Source organism: Paroedura picta, chromosome 2 (genome assembly GCF_049243985.1).
Source record: "Paroedura picta isolate Pp20150507F chromosome 2, Ppicta_v3.0, whole genome shotgun sequence".
In the NCBI taxonomy this organism is placed as follows: Eukaryota; Metazoa; Chordata; class Lepidosauria; order Squamata; family Gekkonidae; genus Paroedura; species Paroedura picta.
The window spans coordinates 35821856-35842702 of NC_135370.1; the positions used below are offsets into that span (position 1 = coordinate 35821856).

Here is a 20847-nt window from a genome sequence, read left to right on the forward strand (position 1 = left end):
GTCAGGGCTAAAATTATGACTGTCTACTAAAGATGCAGTAAAGCCCTACATGATAATGCCTAGATAGGAATGGTAATGTACTGGCAGTCAAGGAAGCACACGGAATTTGTCTCTGCAATTCTTAAAGCAACATTGAAAGACCACGTGAGTCCAGTAATTAAAACACTTTCCTAGGCCTTCTCTTATTTCCCCTCGCAAAAATTAATACAACAAAACATATTTAGTTTGTAATTCCAAGACAATTTGCACTCAGGAAACCCACTTACATTTGATAGGCGAGAGGTTATTATTTAATCATTTTATAGATCTCATATGTAACCATAAACAAATTATTAGAGAATGCTATCTACTATAATTGTCCAGTTTGGGACCATAATCATTGTTCCTATCTATGAAATAGCCCAGTTATGCCCATTAGAAAGGCCAATTATAAATGCTGCCAAGAAAAACCTTCCCTCAGACATATTAGCTATGAATTATGATAGACCAACAAGTCTTGCTTGAGTATTAAACACCATACCAAAAAGAGGACAATCAATAACAGCAGGAAACAGATATTCCCGGACACTTTGTTATTTTTAATTTTACAGCAGCAGCATTTATTGTCAGTTTATGACAATAAAGAAAAATTCGGAATGAATTTGATGAAATATTTACATTTCAATATTTCTTGAAAAACAGAGTACAAAAGACTAGAGTACAAAAAAACCCAGATCTGTACCAGAGTACAAAAAATTAGATCTGAACCTATGGCAAACACTTTGCTTAAAGTATCTATCAGAAGGGGAAGAATACACATTTTCTAAGCAAGCAAACATATTTGTGGGAATAAATAAGAGTACACATTAAAGTTATATCCAGATAAGGAAGATGCATACAGAAAAACCTTCGCCTCCAAGTTCAGTAGGATTTGCTAGCAAGGAAGAATGCTTAAGACAACAGTTTTAGGAACAGGCAAGTAATGGACCCACAAGGACTTGCAGGGGGCATCCTATTTCCCCTCCCTCACTATTTCTTCTTTCCCTTCCCTGAAAAAACCCTTATATCCTCTTTTGTTTGACTTCTTCCTTCTCGTCTTCCCATTCATAACCAGCCTTTTTATCTGCCCCCATCTTCAGCTATATTTATGGAATTCATTTATATTCTATCTTTGCTCGCAGAGGGGACTCAAAAACACTCTCATGGTTCTTCTCATTTTATCTTAACCCTGTGAGGTAGGTTAGGTTGAGTGTGTGACTAGCCCTAAGCTAACTGGTGCGTTTCCATGATGAAGTGGAGATTCAAAACTAGGCCTCCCAGATCCTAATCTGAAATGCTAACTCCTACATCACACTGACTTTTGTGGGATGGCTGCGGTCAAACAGTAGCAAGCAGCCAGTGCTGGGTGAGCTGAATGGCAGCAATCTGTTTAGTGGTTGTTACTAGGCCTAGCCCTAATGAGTCCTCCCTCAAAGGCCAAACCAGTTCTGGAAATGGGCCTGGCTCTCCCTCTTCCATTTACTGAGAGAAACCAGGATTTGAAGGCTGACAATACTTTGGCGGTTGCCAGCAACTTACATAACGGACACTAAGTTCGCATGGAACTACCTGTATTATTTTTTGGTGGGGGCTCCCAGTGTATTTAGGTTTTGGATTTTTCTGCAAACCTAGAGCTTTTCTTGGGCTTGTAGAACAAAGTTTCTGGTATGTTCATGGTTCTAGTCTCTGGATTTAAATAACCATAGGGATGGGTCACATTAAACCAGATTATGCAAGATCATCTTTCAAAATCAGGGCATGCATCAGAGAAGAACTGACAACACCGCTATTAATGCCGCTAATGAGGAATTCTAGAGGTCCTGTGTTTCCATGGGAATGCTGGGATCTAGAGAAACCCAGACAAGGTTTCAAGAGAAGTAAGTTATCAGGGAGACTAGGACAAGGATGGTTGCATTGAAAGAAAGCAGGACCAGCTATCTTGCTGGATCTAATGGGCTACTTTGATTATGCTGGCAGCCCGAACCATTGGCTGGAACTCTAAGTGAGATGCTTGAGTTCTAAGGGGACAAATTGTCAGAGGCCATGTGTTTTTCTGATGAATCTTTGGACCTATGTTCCTTAAACCACAGCACTCTCTGCCCCAGGTTATACAGCAAACAGCTATCCCCCCTTTATGATTTATCATGCATGCTGAGTGACACATTTGCATTTAACATGTCATTTGACCCTGTGGGACCCAATGGAGCCATGCCAATCAGTAACATTTGAGAATTAAGGTTTGGATTCAGGCTAAAACTTCTGTAGGTGCAGTGACTTCCATCTACAGGACAAAATTTGAGTCCAATGGCACCTTTAAGACCCAACAAAGATTTATTCAAGGCGTGAGCTTTCATGCACTCTTCCTCAGACTAAGTGTGCATCCATACAGAAGCTCATGCCTTGAATAAATCTCTGTGGGTCCTTAAGGGTGCCATTGGACTCAAATTTTGTTGTGCTACTTCAGACCATGATGGCTACCTACTTGAATCCATCTACAGAATGAGACTGAAATGCCTTCTGACATCTTGTTCCTAGGGAAGAGGAGACAGGACCAAGATTCTGCGGGGCATTTCAGGCTGCTGTGGGAGGGAAATAAATTGTACTCCATGGGTGGAAGTCCTTGCACCGATGGAAAAATTAGTATGAATCTAAGCCTAGGCCTAATAATGTATTTTGAGCAGAAGGTAATAAAAATAATTAGTTTAGAGCTGTAAATAAAGTATTATCAAGGAGGTTGTAGTCAGAGTTTAAAGCCATGGTACAGTTAAATTGGCATGACTTGTGCCAGTGTAAGAAAAAAAATTAAGAAAATCAGGTTTCCTGATTCCATCAAGAGATCTTTAAGTGGTTAAGCGAGATATTATATATCATCCATGATTCCATATTCAGCTGATATTTTATAATCGGCCATTACTGACTGGCGTAAAATGAAATAACAAGAAATCACCCAACACTGCAATGGGGCCAAATACAGTTCACCACCTAGGGTGCGAAAGAGTGGATCAAAGAGGAATTTTTCACTGCTATCAGGGAAGTTTTTGCCATTTTTTATGATGATGAAATCTCCCAACATCAACATTTTTGCAGGGTTAATACCATTTGTAACTGTAAAATAATTTTAAAACATCAGGATGCATATGCATCACTATAAATGAATAGTTACAACTTTTTTTTACAACCCCCCCCCTCATTTCAAAATAGTAATCAAATATAATTAATTGCTCTTGAAATGGAAAATATCGTTAATTCTTTTAGACTCCTACCTGGTTCACTTCAAATTTGAGATTGTTATTGCAAAGCCATCTCTCAACACTTCTACCAAAGATTTACATTCGCCCTTTCTAGTAGTTATAATAAATGTGTACTGGGATCCTACCAAGGGCGTAAACGGGAAATGCACGCTTCCCGGAATCCTCCTAATAAGCACGGTGGCTGTGTTCTGTGAACAAGCGTTGGTCCATGTGAACGTGAACCCAGAAAAATCCAGAGAGTCAGTTCAGCGATACACAACCCGGTTAAGCCGAAACGCTAGGCCTCTGTCAACGACGTCCCATGGGCAGCCCATATACTTGAGACTCACCCAACAAAGGCTCAACTTATGCATTTCCAAGTAAAGGGGTTCTGGGCTCTTGTGCCGTAATGGAACACAACACTACCTCCGGGGATTTTAATAAATGTAGGGAACACTGCGAGCAAAAAGAGTTGCTGTCCAAATAGACTGACATACACAGGCCAATGTAGCCTCTAATGACAGAGTAAGATAATGACAGGCCCCACTCAAAATCAGCAGGAAGAGGAAGATCAATCTTGGCAGAGTGAAGGAAAAATGCTGGCTTTCTTCATGTTAGCTCATCTCATACATATCTGTCTTCAGCTGCTGCCCAGTACTGTGGTGCTCTGCATTAACTACACAGTGGATCAATAACAATTACACCTTCTCAAAAACATGACACATAGCAGGATTGGGTTGACATTTCACTTAGGCCAACATTGATCTCAGTGCATCTGATTCCAGCCCTAAATTCAAGACAGGCCCGGGCCTTGTTGGAATAAACACAGAGGGTGTGTGTGTGTGTGTGTGTGTGTGTGTGTGTGTGTGTGTGTAGGGGGAAACAAAAGAGGAAACCAGCTGCTAGTGCCTTGGCTTAGAAGTTAAAAAAGAAAAAAAAAGAAGGCACATTCATCGGGCGCACGCCACATTTGTAATCTTACCATTCTTCCTGTTGCTACTGCCAATTCTAAAAGTTGATCAAAGACAGAATTAACACACACATAGATACGCACAAATTACTCACTGTGACATCAATGTTGATAATATCGCCTTCCTGGAGAGGGCGGCTTAAGTATATATATAAAAAGAAAAAACATAATGGTGACAGACAGTTCTCAATAAAGAAATCCAAGAACACTCTCCCCCCCCCCACCCACCCCCAACGACAGAGCTGCCTGAACAAGACTCAGGAGCAAATGCGGAGGAAGCAAATGAAATAAACATTTCTGAACGTCAAGCTCCTGCCGGCTCTTATGCAGCCCAAGCAAGCACACTTTAAGACGGGGAAAGCGACCCGCGCTAGGAAGAGAATGTGGTCAATTTCCATCAGAATTTGGAGACTGACTATCGGCATCTTTTCCTTTGGGGGAAATTATATTTATTAATAATTCAGGACATATTGGCGATGTGCTTGGGATTATTATTATTATTATTATTATTATTATTATTATTATTATTATTATTATTATTATTATTATTATTATTATTATTTAAATTTCTAGCCAGCCACTCCCAAGAGGCTTGTGGCGGGTTACAAAACATGCATAAAACCCTATTAAAATTACCCCCTAAAAACAATCCATAAAATGCACAGCTCTCATTCTTCCACTGAAGGCTTTTCTTTCAAGAATGGGACACACTTGAGTGAGGAAAGAGACGTGGTAAAGTCCCAGTCATCGTTTTCATGACCGCACGCCATCTCTTATTGGCGAGACATTGTTTTTTGATTTACACCTTGACAAGCAGTTATAGCGCGCTTTGGGTAGCTTTTGACAAAATGACAATACTTCTCTTAGCGTCATATTCATTAGAATAGTGATCCCCAACCTGTGGGCCGCAGACCACATGTGGTCCTTCGACTAATTGGAGGTGGGCCTCAAAAGACGCCTTCCCCCCCCCCCCCGGCCCTTTACTTCATCCCCCCCCCAGCCCTTTACAACACACTTCATTGTTGTGGCGTGTCTGTATCTTATTTTGAAGGGATGTTTAAACATTACCGTAGCGATCGGAGAGTGCTAGGGCAGTGGTTGAGAGTAGAGGAGTAAACTACCCCCCCCCCCCATCGGGCCTCAGTAAAAGGCGCTGAGTGGTCCCCGGCGTTGAGTGGTCCCCGGTGATAAAAAGGTTGGGGACCTAGAAAACAAAATGAGAGTCCAGTGGCACCTTTAAGACCAAGAAAGATTTATTCAAGGCGTGAGCTTTCATCAGATCATCAGAACACTCGAAAGCTCACGCCTTGAATAAATCTTTGTTGGTCTTAAAGGTGCCACTGGACTCTCATTTTGTTTTGTTGTGCTGCTTCAGACCAACACGGCTACACACTTGAATTCTCTTTTAGGTTAGCAGCTTCTTATCAGTTGATGCCCAACCACTGCCAGGAAGGATACTTGAACTTGCAACAGCTGCCCTAAATTAATTATGCTCTTAGCAGATGTGCACTGATATCCAAGCCCCTTCTCTTCCTGGCCTTCCCAGTAGCACACAGCCAGAAACCTGTACCAAGGTGGAGTGCAGATTTACAACGTTTTCAGCTGAGAAGAAAGGGCTGTGCAAACCTAACAGCACTGAATGTTTGTGTCCCCGTTTCTTATTAAAAGAACATGTTCCAATTGCAAAATTTTATAAAAAAGCAAAATGACAATGAGCGTAATCCTCCAAATATGGCGGGCTACATATTTGCCATGGCGTTTTGGTGATGTTCTCCCAGAAAATTTCTACTTAAGCCCATTGAAATAAACAGGGATAGGTAATAAACGTAATTTTATTATGGGGCGGGGAAGTCAGAAATAAGAGTACCTGTCAGGAATCCCATGACATGCTACGTTGTTCACGGAGGTGCAAACAGATTTGGGGAAATGCTCATAACCCAGAGGCGATGGGTAAGCATTTTGTCGGATTATTTCATGGTGAACCATGTGATCTATTTCTTCTGTAGTCATGCCAACCTAAAAGACACAAATTTAAAATTTGACATGATAAAAAAGAAGACATTTCCATAAGGAGCCCAGAATTATCACAAAAAATTCAGGCACGTAACAAAATTAATGAGAAATAGTTCAATACGAGACAATTGTTACTTGGACATTTACAGAAAGATTTACAGAAAACAGATAGTTTAGTCCTGACTTTCTCAGCCAGGATTCATGATGGCTCTGGAAGGGTATCCCAAATGGGTGGGAGTTAATTAATTTTAAATATATTTTTAATTGTTAAACATTTATCAGGTGATATGATTATATATGGTCATGTTGACCCACCCACCCCTCCCAAAATGGCCAATGATGGGGCTGAAGGGGGTGGGGAGGGGAGGGACCTCGGGTGGCTGTGTAGAAGAAGAAGAAGAAGAAGAAGAAGAAGAAGAAGAAGAAGAAGAAGAAGAAGAAGAAGAAGAAGAAGAAGAAGAAGACGAAGACGAAGAGTTGGTTCTTATATGCCGCTTTTCCCTACCCAAAGGAGGCTCAAAGCGGCTTACAGTCACCTTCCCATTCCTCTCCCCACAACAGACACCCTGTGAGGTGGGTGAGGCTGAGAGAGCCCTGATATCACTGCTCGGTCAGAACAGTTTTATCAGTGCCGTGGCGAGCCCAAGGTCACCCAGCCGGCTGCACGTGGGGGAGCGCAGAATCGAACCCGGCATGCCAGATTAGAAGTCCGCACTCCTAACCACTACACCAAACTGGCTCTCAGCTATGCTTCCCAACCTTATTATTCATGACTGTGGCACCTCTGGGGTTTCTTGATATCTGAAGAATATTTCAGTAAAAAAGATGAGAAAGGACGTTTGCAGGGCCCAAGTGTCATCTCTCTGAGCCTAGTCCAAAATTGTGGCCTAGACCCCTCACAGTGCACATATACCAACTCATAGTTGTGAAAGGAACGTTCCTATCGTGTTCCTGAACTGACAGGAATATCATGGCTGTGATCATCTTGCAAGCAAGCCAGGCCTTAGTAAAGCATATTCATTTCTTCATACACGCCAAGGCTTGAACTTCGCTGTTTGGATAAGGGAGGAGAGAAGGACCTTTCACCTGCAGCCTCTGAAGTTCTTGAACATCCGATGCAAAATAAGAACACCCACCATTGATGGGATGGTAGGCTCCTTCACCCATCTCAGGGGAAACTGGCCAACCTGTCAGGTTTTGAGCAGGCCTTAAGTCTTCCTTATGCAAACATAATCTGTCTTCCTGGTCCCCTTCCATGTGCTCAGTGAAGCCTTTATTCTCTGAAACATCATGTACGTTAACAGCAGTCCATAAATAACAACTGACAGTATGTCTTCTCTTTCCAGTTTTTAAAACACTTTTTCCTTCTCTTCCTAAAGCGCTGGCTTCCCAGCATTTCAGAGAAATGCATCTTCTATTCAGAACATATCAAATTCATCCTGCTTAATACATTGGCCTGTGTTGGGAAACATGTAAAAGCAGGGGTAGTCAAACTGCGGCCCTCCAGATGTCCGTGGACGACAATTCCCATGAGCTCCTGCCAGCATTTGCTGGCAGGGGCTCATGGGAATTGTAGTCCATGGACATCTGGAGGGCCACAGTTTGACTACCCCTGATGTAAAGCATCAGTGACTACAATATGGCTCAATCTATATTAACATTTCCCATGCAACTCCCCAATTTCAGACACCTGCCATTTCCAGAAACTTTCATTTTTTGTTTTGTACCAATGCTGATTATTTTTGGCAAGATTTTGCAAAAAAAAAAAAAAAAAAGTGGCCTGGGCCATTTTTGAATATGAGCAAAGTGGGGAAAGCATACACTTTAAATACTATCATTACCACCCTTTTCCCCGGAGCAGAATGGCTGTGAAACGGCGAGGGCTGGAAAGAGAAATTTGGTAGGGAAACCTCCCTCATTGTCAAGAAGTGCCTTTGAGTCTTCCCGTGAAAACTGGTTGTGATTTGAACGAACTATAAGCCTATGAATATGACTCTATGACTATGACAACCTTTCAATACCTTTCCTTAGCAAACAAGTAGGTGTAGTTCGCCGAAGCGTAGCAAAAGATTTAGGAATTCGGTACCACGGAACCCTTTCTTCTTCTTTAAGCAAAACAAACAAACCTGCTGCCTGAATCCTGACATTCAAGATATTCAAGATATATATATTCAATTACAATTTAAGCCTAGCAAAGCACAGGTCTGCATTCCCTGTGGCTTAGTGGCAGCGTGAATGCAGGGGCAGTGTTAGCGATTTGAGGTCCTGCAGAAAATGTAAAGACAGAGCTCTCCAACCCCTTTATTTCCACAGAATCTAAACCAGGGGTAGTCAAACTGTGGCCCTCCAGATGTCCGTGGACTACATTCTCCCAGGACATATTTGAAAAATAGCAACTACCTAAAAACGCAGATACTATTATTTAATTTACCCAATCTGAATATGCAATTTCTGTTTGTTTGTTTTTTTGCTATTCTATTGCTTCTGTTTTTAAGAAGAGAAACCTGAGGTTATTGTATTGAATTGCTGCTCTTCGTTCTATGATAGTTTGTCATTCTGTCATCCTCCGCAAGCAGCCAGCTGTGTGAACTTGGGCTAGTCACAGTCCTGTTAGAGCTGTTCTCACAGAGCAGTTCTCTCAGGTTCACCAACCTCACAGAGCGTCGGTTGTGGGAAAAGGAAGGGAAAGCAATTGTATGCCCCTCTGAGATTCCGCTGGGTTAGTGAAAATCAGGGTACAAAAATCAACTCTTCTTTACCGAAATGGAACTTTTTTTTGGTATTGTAAGCTTTTGTGAAGTCTATTCAGTTGAAATCTCAGATATAAAAATATAGAGATAATAAATTTGTAGCGTACCAGAGAAAAATAAAGGGTGTGGCTGATGAATTTAAGCATTTCAGTGAGTGTACTGCTCTCCCTTCACTTTGTAAAGAAATCTACTATTGCTGAGAATAGTGGGCAATGACCTCAGAGCCTTTGGGCAGACAGGCCAGCTATAAATAAATAAGAAAGATAGACTTTGACTTTCTTGATGCATAGGGGGCAGTTAACTCGTGACCCAAGGAGGGTTGCTGTGCTTTTAAAAGCAGTTTTACATAGACACTTCAACAGGTATAGTTTCTTACCAATATACAGTAACAGAACTAGTAAGATCAGGTGGACACAACACTTTCTGTGTGGGGTTAAGAACAGTGGTTCCCAACCCCGGTCCAGGGACCCGGCTGCTGCCTCAGGGGCTGCCCTGCCACTCTGCCGCCGGCTCACCTTTGGTGCTGTCCGGCGGCCACCATGGCTAGGCTCCCCCTCAGCGTGGCACTGCGCAGCTGCTGCTGGCAGCTCCCCCTAGTGGGTGGCGGGAAGCCAGGGGCGCCAGCAGGAAAGCAAGTGGAGCAGGGGCTCAGGCGGCGGCGACATCCCTCGGCAAAAGACTACCCCTCTGGGGCTCAGTAAAATTGTTAAGCGTTGACCGGTCCCCGGTGATAAAAAGGTTGGGGACTACTGGGTTAGAAAATATCCCTGCCCCTAAGCACTGACACAAAGACAGGAGTTCTCAAGCTCACATCCTCCAACTAGATAAAATGTGTGACTCACCCCACGCGGTGTGAAGGCTAAATAAAATTCAAGGCCTGAACCAATGATGCTCAAGCCGTTCAAAGCAGTGCTGGGCCTTAGGGCCAAATCAAGAGAGATACGGGAAATCCACAGTCAGATATCTGAATGTTCCATCTTTAAAAAGAGACTGGATTCAGAATTTGACGGGCGCAGTCATGCCTAGAGAGAGTGGTAATTTCTCATTTGTGCTGCTTCTCTTATTTAAACATCCCCTTTCCCCAAGCAAATATTACTAGCCAGGGGGGAAATGGGGCGTAACTGCTGGGGCGGGGGGAATAATTCAAATCAGGGAAATAGCACGAGTGAAGGAGGCAGAGATATAACACTGCCAGAAGTTTACTTGGCAATTTTTATGAAATGTAGAAGTTTAAATGACCCAGAGTCTATCTCTTTATGGGGTAACACAATATAAAAACCTGCTACAAGCCACTGACTTGGAGTGGAATAACAGGCAGAATCACATCTGAATTATGGGAAGACTTTAGGGTTTTCCAGGCAAGAGTAACTCAGAGGTGCCTGTCCTCTGGAATTCCTTGGGGGTCTCCTATCCAAATACTGGCAAGGACCAACCCAGCCTAGAAGCCAAGATCTGACGAGATCGAGCTAGCATGGGTTATTCAGGTCCAGGCATATCAAACACACTACAGCGGATTAATTCTGGCCAAAATCAGTCACGTTTAAACAATAAGACCATTCTTTAAAAGGCTGCATGCCTCCAGTGCACATAAGAATGATCTTAGCCTACTATTTTAGATTGTTGTCCATAAAAAAATCTTTGTGAAATCCTGGGGTTTCTTGATGGCCCTGGAAGGGTTTCCCGAATGCTTGGGAGTTAATTAATTTTTATATATTTTTAAAATTTGTTAAACATTCATCAAATGATACAGCCATATATTGGCTGCCGATTATTGGTTGTATGAGGGATTTTATGTGGGGTTTTTACTGGGGATTTTTAGAAGAAGAAGAGTTGGTTCTTATATGCCGCTTTTCCCTACCCGAAGGAGGCTCAAAGCGGCTTACAGTCGCCTTCCCATTAGTGAATTGTTGTAACCCACCATGAGCTGTCTAGGGAGTAGCAGACTAAAAATCTAATCCATCAATCTATCATGTTGACCCCAATGGCCAGCTAATGGACTGGATTCAATGGGGCATGCTATATATTTAGATATCAAACCAAAGAGTGAAGACGTGCCGAAACGCGTACCAGTTATTCAAACTTGTTTTCAATACTTTCATCAGTGGCAACTATTAACAGAAAATTAAAAAGCAACAAAGTCATTATTTTATACAATAAACCAAGGCATTTTTCCAAAATATTGTTGATTTACTTGTTACTTACTCCTTAGTCATCACATAGCAGTAAATGCGCTAGTAGCAGTCTACTAGTAAAACATATAATATTCTAATATTAAATGCCAGAACAAAGGTTTTGTAAGCAACATCGCTGGCAGAGAAACAGAGATACATGACCTCCATGAATATATTTGTAAACCAAATTCGAATCAATAAGTAGTAACTGTAAACCAGGGAACAGTGCCTAGTGAAGCCTTTGACAAGTCACATGTGTCTGCGAATATGCGTAGCGTAATAGCGTGTTAAGTAGGTAAGCGTGCGATTTTACTGAATCCTTCTTAAAGGAACAGGTAATTTTTTAAGAAAGCAAGTTCAGTCTAGGCTAAAGCTAAAAGCCTTGGGCAATAGGGCTGCAATTTGAAAATATAGAAGGATTTCTTTTGGTCACGTGCTCCTTTTGCATGGTTTAGGTTTAGTCCATTCTTAACAATCCCCGCTTGCTTTTTTGTCACTTCCTCATAATCTCCAGCTCCCTTTTCGTTTTCTTTTATTACTTCTTCCCCTTATGGTTCCCCCCTAGTTTTTCCCCACTCTTGCCAGACGTCACCCTTAGTTCTCATTCAACTTTCACGCCTGCCTTTTATTTCTACCTTTCTTACCTTTATGCATTCCTTTTCCACCCTGGTTTGGTTTTCATCCTGGTCTTCCCTTGTCCATCAGTTCCTTTGTTTTTCTAACCTTCCTTCCCACTGGTTTTTCTTCTAGGGCTTCAACAGGTATGTTTGTCCTCCCTCATCAGTTTATGTGTTGCAGTTATCTGTCTCCTCCTGGTTCACATTCTACTTTCCTTTCTAAATTGAATGCTTGGTTCGTCTGCTCTTTCCTCGCTTATTCGGGGCTGCTTTTATCTTCATCGTTAATGCTCACAGAACATTTCTTCTGCTCCGGGCTTTCTTTCTTCTCCTGAAATGTTTGATCTTTCTCTTTGGCCAGTACCTAATATTTTCTGTGGAGAATTTTATGGTTTCTTATTCTCTTTTTGCTTCATCTAATATACCTTTCCTCTTTCGGAATACATTTTTTCTACTTAAACTTTACTCTTTTCTCCCCCCCTCCCCCGCAACCTTCAGTCTTGGTCTCTATGCCCAGCACTTGGTCTCCTTTGCCCGGCACTTCCCAAATAAATTTGAATCCCATGAATGTTTTTAACTTTCCTTCCTTCTTCTCTGTACTAATCTCCTATGGATAGCTGTTCTGTCCTTTTTGGGGGGTGTCAAATTGCAACCGACTTATGGTGACCTTGAAGGGTTTCCAAGGCAAGAGATGCCAGTTGAACTCCGGATCAGGCTAAAGGTTCCAGTAATTACCTTCAAGGCCATACGTGGTCAGGGCCCAGTGTACCAGAGGGACCGCCTCCCTGCCTATGCCCCTCAACCTGGCCTCAACCAGAGCCAGAGCCTTCTCTGTCCTGGCCCTCACCTAGTGGAATGAGCTCCCAGAGGAGATCAGGGCCCTGACGGAGCTAAAACAGTTCCGCAGGGCCTGCAAAAACGACCTCTTCCGCCAGGCATTTGGTTGAGGCCAGGCATAACCAACAACCCATTAAAGGCCCCTGCTACCTCCCTCCCAGAACTCCATCAACCTGCTCTGGACCTGTCTGCACCGTTGCACTATTGTTTGCACTGTTAAAATTATCAGTTATTAATATTATTTATATGGTATGGATTGTTTCACGTATTGTTTTAGATGTTTGAAGTAAACCACCCTGAGCCTTCGGGGAGGGTGGTATATAAATATAATAAATAAATAAATGTTCAGAGCTGGATTGTTGTCGTCTGTCTCTGAGCTCAGGACCTGGGTATTCCTTGGTGGTTTCCATCAAAAAATCTAATGAGGGCTGACCTCTTTTAGCCCCCAAGATCTGACGAGACTGGATTATCCATGCCAGGTTTTCTGTCCTCTGTCATTCTAGAATTCCTTCTCTCCAGTACTTTCATTCTTGCACCTCTGCTTCCAGAAGACGTTATCGCGAGAAACATTCTCCTTCCTATCTGGTTCACATAGTCTTTCAGCTTTCATCTCCAAAATCTTATCTTTGGCTTGTTGATTCTCTTTCACCTGCCTTCCTCATCCTTTTATCTTATAAGTTTATCTGGTGGTGAAATTGGTCCAGCTAAAGGCTCTGTCTATTTCCTGTAGTCCTTTCTTAACTCTGTTGCTTAGTCTTCCTCCTAGTTCTGTTTCGTTTCACTAATGTTCTATTCTGTTCCTAGAGCTGTTTGTTCCTTTGACCTGATCCCTTGTTTACGTCCTTTACTGCCCTGTAATCTCCCCCTTCTCATTTTAAAACTTTTTATCTTCTAAGATTGAAAATGGCGGTTTTAAAGGATAAAGGAGCAATCTCTTGAAGAAACTCTTCTTCCAACAGTATTGATCCATTTGTTTCTAAAGTTCTCAATCAGGCTGTGTGTAACTAAGATCTCATTCTTCACACCTCTTTATTCGCTACAATTTGGCTTTCATCCTTATGGCTCCACTGACACTGGCCTTGTTAAACTATTGATCCGATTTCTGGTCCTCATTCTTTCAACTACCTTTTGATACCTAGAGTCACGTGATTCGTCTTTGTTGCACTTCACCATCTGGATTGAGGGGATCTGGCTCCTATAAGGTTCTAAGCCATTTTTCAGTAATGACTCTTCTAATGAGAGATTCAGGTGGGTATTTGTGTTGGCCTGAAGCAGCAGAACAAAGTTTGAGCCCAGCGGCATCTTTAAGACCACTGAAGCTTTATTACTGAAAAAAAAATTGTTGCTTAAAGGTCCTGCTAGACCCAAACTTTGTTCTCTTGCAATGATCCTACCTTTTCTCCTATCTTGGTGAGATTCCTCAGAGTTTGTTTCAAAGCCCTTTGCTTTTCACCTGGCCCCAAAGTTTCTTCTTTTGATCTTCATTATCATGCTTAGGCCAACCTTCTCTGACTTTGGGTTGGATCATACCACTACACTTGGTTAAATCCACAGATATCGTCCAACACAACAGATCCTTCTGCCAGAAGTTCTTCCACTGAAGGAAGTCTCTGCAGAGCAGAATCGTAGGATCTGACCACCTGAGTTTCATCTCTTTCACCCACTTTGTGTCTTCTTCCTGCTATCACCTTCTGCTTTCTAGTTATTTATGGCTGATTAATCAGCATCTTAAAAACATAAGAAGGCAAGGGATGGATGAGACCAGTGGCCCATCTCGTCCAGCATCCTATTTCAAACAGGGACTAATCAACTGCTCTGGAGGGCCAATAAAGAGAGCATGGGGGCCAAAACTGCCTCCTAGACCTGGCATTCAGAAGTTTGCCATTTCTGTGTATGGAGATTCCCTTTAATAACCAGCTTGATGGACCCATCCTCCATGAATCTGTCCATCCATATTTTAAAGCCATCTACATTCACAGTCATCTTAACTTGAATCATTTATAATATTATCCTTCTTGTGTTCTTTTCCCTCTCTTTCCTCATCCTTTTCTTTCATTCTTGACAGCGCAGTCATTTCTATATTTGTCCAGGCCAATACCCTATGGGCATAAAGTTCAATTACTAACTTCCTCTTTTCTTCCAAAGGTCAGTTTGGCACTCAGATTTGCTATTTTCAGCTTTGAAATATGAGCAACACTTGTTCCTATCTTTCTCTTGATCTGACTAAATTCCTCATTCACTCCCATTCATTAAAATGTGGATTAGAATTTCGAGGGTCTTTTAATCCCCAAATTAAATTACACCAATCTTGCCAGAGTGTCTTCCCTTATAATCAGGTACCTTTTATGCCCAACAGTGCAATCCTAAAAAGAGTTATACCCTTCAATGTCTACTGAAGGCAATGGGTTTAGAAGGGTATAACCCTGCTTAGCATTGCACAGCTAGTCTTGTTAACATGAATGGGCCCACTCTTTCGTGAAGATCAGAGTCTGACCTGGGTGATGATGTGTAGAGGAAAGATGCCCATGTTCGTTTGAGAGCCAGTTTGGTGTAGTGGTTAGGAGTGCGAACTTCTAATCTGGCATGCTGGGTTCGATTCAGCGCTCCCCCACATGCAGCCAGCTGGGTGACCTTGGGCTCGCCACGGCACTGATAAAACTGTTCTGACCGAGCAGTAATATCAGGGCTCTCTCAGCCTTACCCACCCCACAGGATGTCTGTTGTGGGGAGAGGAAAGGGAAGGCGACTGTAAGTCGCCTTGAGCCTCCTTCGGGTAGGGAAAAGCGGCATATAAGAACCAACTCTTTCCGGAACACCCCAGTCATTTCCTGACAAATCTGCCTATTAAAGGGAGCCAACTATACAATATACACAGGCACATGCTCAACGTAGACTGTTTCCGTACTAGCAATATAATTTGGATTTCTATTTTTAAAGGGTTGACTTTTTTGTCCGTTTCTGCACTACCAATATAAGTTTGGTGTAGTGGTTAGGAGTGCGGACTTCTAATATGGCGAGCCAGGTTCGTTTCTGCAGTCCCCTACATGCAGCCAGCTGGGTGACCTTGCACTCGCCACAGCCTCCTCCTCCTCCTTCTTGACAACTCCCCTGCCTAATTTCTTGGAGCAATAATCTCGACAACTAAAAAGGAAATGCCTGGGTGGTGACATTGAGTAGCATTATATTGTGTAGCTGAAGGAGTTTACTAAACGTGACAAATGGAAATTTAAAAAGTAAAAATCCAAAACAAAAGTAACACACAATGATGAACGGATTCAACATGCAAATGTAGAATGTCGGTCCATCGAAGTCAGCACTGTCTGCTCCAGCCTCTCTCAATTTTTCTACCATTGAGAAACCCCTCAAACATTCTTCAGTCTTCGAGAAACCCCAGAAGTGACACAATCGTGCAGAATATGGTTGGGAAGCATGGCTGTGGACATGCCCCCCTGGAGCCCATCCCCTTCCCACCCCCTCCAGGCCCATCACTGGCCATTTGGGGAGCGGTGGGTGGGTTCACATGACCATATATGGTCACATCACCGGATCAAAGCTTTAACAAGTTTTTAAGATATATAACAAATTAACTCCCACCCATTTGGGAAACCATTCCAGGACCATCAAAAACAACAACAACAGCAGCAGCAACAAAACAGGGTTCCATGAGACCCTGGCTGAGAAAGCCTGGTCTACTTGGATTAGCAGCCAGTCCCTCCAAGGTCTCAGGCTGAAATTGTTTGTATTATCTATGATCCGCTCTTTACTGGAGGTGTCTGGGATTGAGCCTGGGTCTACTGGCATGCCAAGCAGATGCTTTAAAACCGAACCAGTCTTGAATAGGGCTCTTCACAATATAATGCCCCTAATTAAAAGGGGAGTGTGTATGAGCCATAACAACATTTTCTGAAGAGATCTTACTGAAAAACTGGTCATTGTGTCTTACTAATGGTCTTGAAGTTTATCATGTACCTCTTTATGAAAAAAGGGAACTCAGAGCAGTAAAACACACAGCAAATAAGTGAGCAGCTAAATCCTATTTGCATGAGTGCACAGCTGCCTACTAGGCTGGTGCGTGAACACAGACATTTCACTTTGTGACGGAACAACACAGGATCCCATATCTTTGGACAAATACTCGCAACATGGCAGGTTGCAATATATACTCACATTGTACGTCCAATCCAGGTTAAACGTAATTAGAACCATGTGAGGGGTAATTGCCTCTGATATATGCTGAGCTCTGCAAAGTCTTGCAGCTGACACAGAATCCACAATCCAATCTTCTCGGTTTTCATTTATTTTTTGGGTTGAGGCAGAGAAATTTCTAGTCTCTGTAATTTCAGCTATCAAGAGAGCAGGGGCTCTGTATTCTCTTCACACATACAAATCTTTACGGCCTTTCTGCCCCACTACAGAATGAATCCCTGCCTCCTCAAAAACCCCGCATGCTTTCAAAGCCTTCAACCTACAGTCAAAACAAGCCAAAGCCAGGACCCATACTTTAGTGTATCTGCTCAACTTTCACTTCTGAGAGGAGAATTTAGGATTATAGGGAGGAGATCTAGAGTGAGCGGAAAGGGCATTGGGCAAAACATACTAAAATAAAGTACATGGGCAAAACTAAGACACTCTCCTTTAAACACTTAAGAAAAAAACACATAAAAACTCCACAACAACAAACGGAGACCGAAAAATAAAACACGGAACTCCAAAAAGTTGATAAAACAGTCTTCCGAGTGGCTATTACCTTTAAACTCTCCCCAGCTAGAAGCAGGACGTGACGGGCCAGTTGACAAGCTTGACGAAGCCCTTGAATCTGATCTTCATTCTTAATTTCTATGTAGTCTCCCCAGTCTGGCACAATGCCTGTCGTCACATAGTCTGGCTTCTTTATGTGCTGGAGAGGGGGGGTAAAAAAAGGGCTGAAAATGAAGCCTGGAAAAGGAAGCATGACAATGGGATCATTTTCTCAGATAGAGCCTCCTGCTTCATGGCAGTTTGGCCTTTCCGTCGTGGTAGCGACCTTCCTAAGCCATCAGGGCAAAGCCCTCAAGGCTGCCTCAGTATTTCTCCCGCTGCCCTTTTGAACTTAATACCGCCTGTTGCTGGCAATTCCGATGATCTGTTAACCTTACAGTGCTGGAAACGAAGGTATCGCAGCCCTGTTTCACTTTGAGATTTAAAACGATCCAAAGGCTACTCAGAGAAACAGATGCTTATTTCTGGTTTGCTTCCAAACTTCCAATAACAATGCTACCCATGGACCAATGCAAGCTAAATCCAACTGTTTTTCAAATGGCTGTTTAGCTCAATCCCAATCTCTTTACGTAAACAATGAAACAAAATTTCAAGGAGCTTACGTTTTTAGCTACCGTGGGGAGGGTGCTGGGTAGGTGGCAGATGGGATCCTGAAGAAATAAAAGTGAAATGGAGAGAGGCGGGGGGGGATTTGGGCTGTAGATTTTCCTTCAAATTTACACAGAGATTTACTTATAGAAACATAGAATCATAGAGTTGGAAGGGGCCATACGGGCCATCTAGTCCATCTTACCTGAATCATTGCAACATTCAGTTAATTGGCTGGCTGGCTGAGGCAAGTTCTTCTCCAATTGTCCCAGCCAAGTTGGATCACTGTTAATATTATTAAACCAGGAGGTGTCAGAATATGACCTCCTCTATCTTGGAAAGTGCTTACTCCTAACCTTCGCTGTACCGGGCAAGGGACAGGGCTAGGTGTGGTTACTCCAGGATGAGAAAAGGAACTTTGCTAAGAAGCAAACATTTTGGGGGTTATTCTTTAGGAACAAGTCTTGTTATTAAACAGGTTGCAAACATTTCAAGGATGCCAAAAAGGATGCAATGTACCACTGTGGCCACATGAAGCCAAACATGCTTTCCCCCAAAAGACTGGGCCACCCAGTGTAGGAAAGGAGGCAGATTTTGTATTTTGATGAGTAGCACCATTCTCTCTTCTTCTATTCGGGGGGGGGGGAGGGGGCTCCTATCCCCCAGAAGCATTGTTTTGAAGTATGCTTTGAGTTACTATCACCCCCTCTGTACCTGCAGAAATCTAAGAGGGATCCAAGTCAAAGGATCATTAATTTAAATAACTTTTATGCTGTTTTAATGATTTAATGTTTTACTTTGTGAGCTGCCTCAAGCAGGTCTTTGGGAAAGTGGCATACAGATGTTCGAAATAATCATTTAAGTTGAACAAGAATGGCCTTTTGCAGGTTAACATGGTATATATAAATTGTTAATATAAATTAACAAACAATATTTCATTCCTATCCTTTCATTAAATCCTGGTGTCCAAAAATGTTGCCTGGTCCAATGCTTTGTCTTAAGAATTGTAACAATAAATAAAGGTGATTTTATTAGGCATAACAAAAGCTTTCTGAAATGATTTACAGTCTGCAGCCTTATGGACGTGGGCTTTGGAATACTAATAACAACAATGAGAACACCAACAAAAATTATCACTATTTTAGTCATTGTTATTATTTTCACAATTTACACAAGATCAAGTCCCAATAAAGGGGTTCACTTTGGAATAAATGTACACAGAATCAGGTGTCAGTCCTTTGTTAAATGGAAGTAAATGCCACTGAAATCATATTCTAAGTAAATATGTATATGAAAGGGCCACATATATATATATATATATGACTACTAAACAGATCACAGTCAACAAATACCAAAGAAGAAAAAATAACAACACCATCACACCTAATAACTCCTGAATCTCGACTCAAAAAGTTGGAAATATTCCTATCCCACCCCCACCCAAGAGGAGTTGCCTTAACTCGCATCAGGAAAGTTTACTTGGTCAGATACACAGCAGAGCAGCTGGCCGGCATTTTAATACGCATTTCATTTGCCTTGGAACCAACAAAGCTACAGGTGGACAGAAATGTTATTTAAGCGTGCCCTGATTTTTAAAAAAAGTGCTCTGAAAAAACCATGAGTTTAGCTCCAGTGCGGTCAGTTCCTATTCACTTGAGTTGCACCCAATTGCACAATATCCTTTTTTTAAAAAGAAAGAAAGAGAGAGAGAGAAAGAGAGCGAACACACAAAAAGGGGAAAAAACCCTTTGCATTTGGGTTGTGGCAGCTGAAGGAGCATCCGATTTAAACTGGCTAAGAAATTGATTTGGTGCTGTCTTTAGCATAGCGGGGAGTAGACCAATTCGGTGCAGCCGTGTGTTCCGATATCAAATCCCAGACCTGGTAACAAAAACCATGATTCAAACTCGCAGCTGTCGGGGATGAATGTACTTGATCGCTCGTGCAGTCAACCTTTATATTGACTGAAGAAAAGATCAGATAATAGAAATTACAGTACCTTAGGAACTGGATGAGCCGGAGAAACCATAGCTGGCCAGACTACGCTGTAAGGAGCATTTCTTTGTCTCCGGAAAAAAAGATATCTCCTTTGCTCAATGCTTGACTGCTTTTGTAAGTAGATATGATCAACCGATGAAGGAAAAAGTCGCTGGTGGCCGGTCACACAACCTGTGGATTGAGATATAGATATATATATATCAGCATAAAGAAATCCTTAAATAGTCTTTATCAGATTACTACACTACAATCATATTAAAAATACACACGTAAAATCTGTGCTGTATATCCGTGTTCCCCAACCCCCGGGACTCCCTCTCCCCCCACCCGGTCCCCGGCCTGAAAAAGGTTGGGGACCACTGCTGTATATGATGGTCGGCCCTCTTCAAGTATATGTACAATTGACAGAACTGGAATTGACCTTGAGATCATCTCATCTAAGCCCCAAGGTTTTTAGCCAACTAAAATAGAAGACAGCACCTTACTTACCTATATTGCACTGTACACCAGTCAAAAAGCAGGAAGAATTAAGGTACATCGTGCCACAGTGAAATAACTCACATCTAACAAGGCCAAGCACAAAAGTTTTATCCAGTATGCCGTAAGGATTCAAAGAAATGTCCTAGAGCTAGGAACTGGTCTGTTGTAGGGTAAAAATGACATTCTTCGCCAAACAAAGCAAATCAGGAAGCTTGTGGTCACGATTCTCTGTGCATCAAAGTCCCCCTTACTTCATTAATTTATCCCTTCAATCAAAGCAAATATATGGAGATTCTGGTCAGCGCAGAACCTAATCTGGAGTTTGTTCACAGATGATTCGAGAGGTTCATTTTCATTATCACTTTGGCAATTCGGTCTTGTACCTTTATTCACCCTTAATCTCTGTCAATATTTTCC

The 20847-nt window shown here is 42.3% G+C and overlaps 1 protein-coding gene and 1 long non-coding RNA gene across 7 annotated transcripts in view; one reads left to right on the forward strand and one right to left on the reverse strand.

Annotated features, from left to right (window-relative positions):
• Positions 1 to 20847, forward strand: part of LOC143829224 (uncharacterized) — a 93828-nt gene that overhangs the window by 37502 nt on the left and 35479 nt on the right. The window lies entirely within an intron of this gene.
• METAP1D (methionyl aminopeptidase type 1D, mitochondrial) overlaps positions 1 to 20847 on the reverse strand; it is a 94825-nt gene that overhangs the window by 24239 nt on the left and 49739 nt on the right. For 4 of the 5 annotated variants that reach the window (XM_077319718.1, XM_077319721.1, XM_077319720.1 and 1 more), the window contains 4 exons: positions 19952 to 20121; positions 17354 to 17503; positions 6086 to 6234; positions 4314 to 4356 (listed from right to left, as the gene is read on the reverse strand). In XM_077319718.1, the coding sequence (XP_077175833.1) occupies positions 4314 to 4356; positions 6086 to 6234; positions 17354 to 17503; positions 19952 to 20121 (512 nt within the window). Of the gene's footprint in view, positions 1 to 4313; positions 4357 to 6085; positions 6235 to 17353; positions 17504 to 19951; positions 20122 to 20439; positions 20504 to 20847 lie in introns of those variants that run through there. The other variant, XM_077319719.1, reaches the window with a different exon arrangement.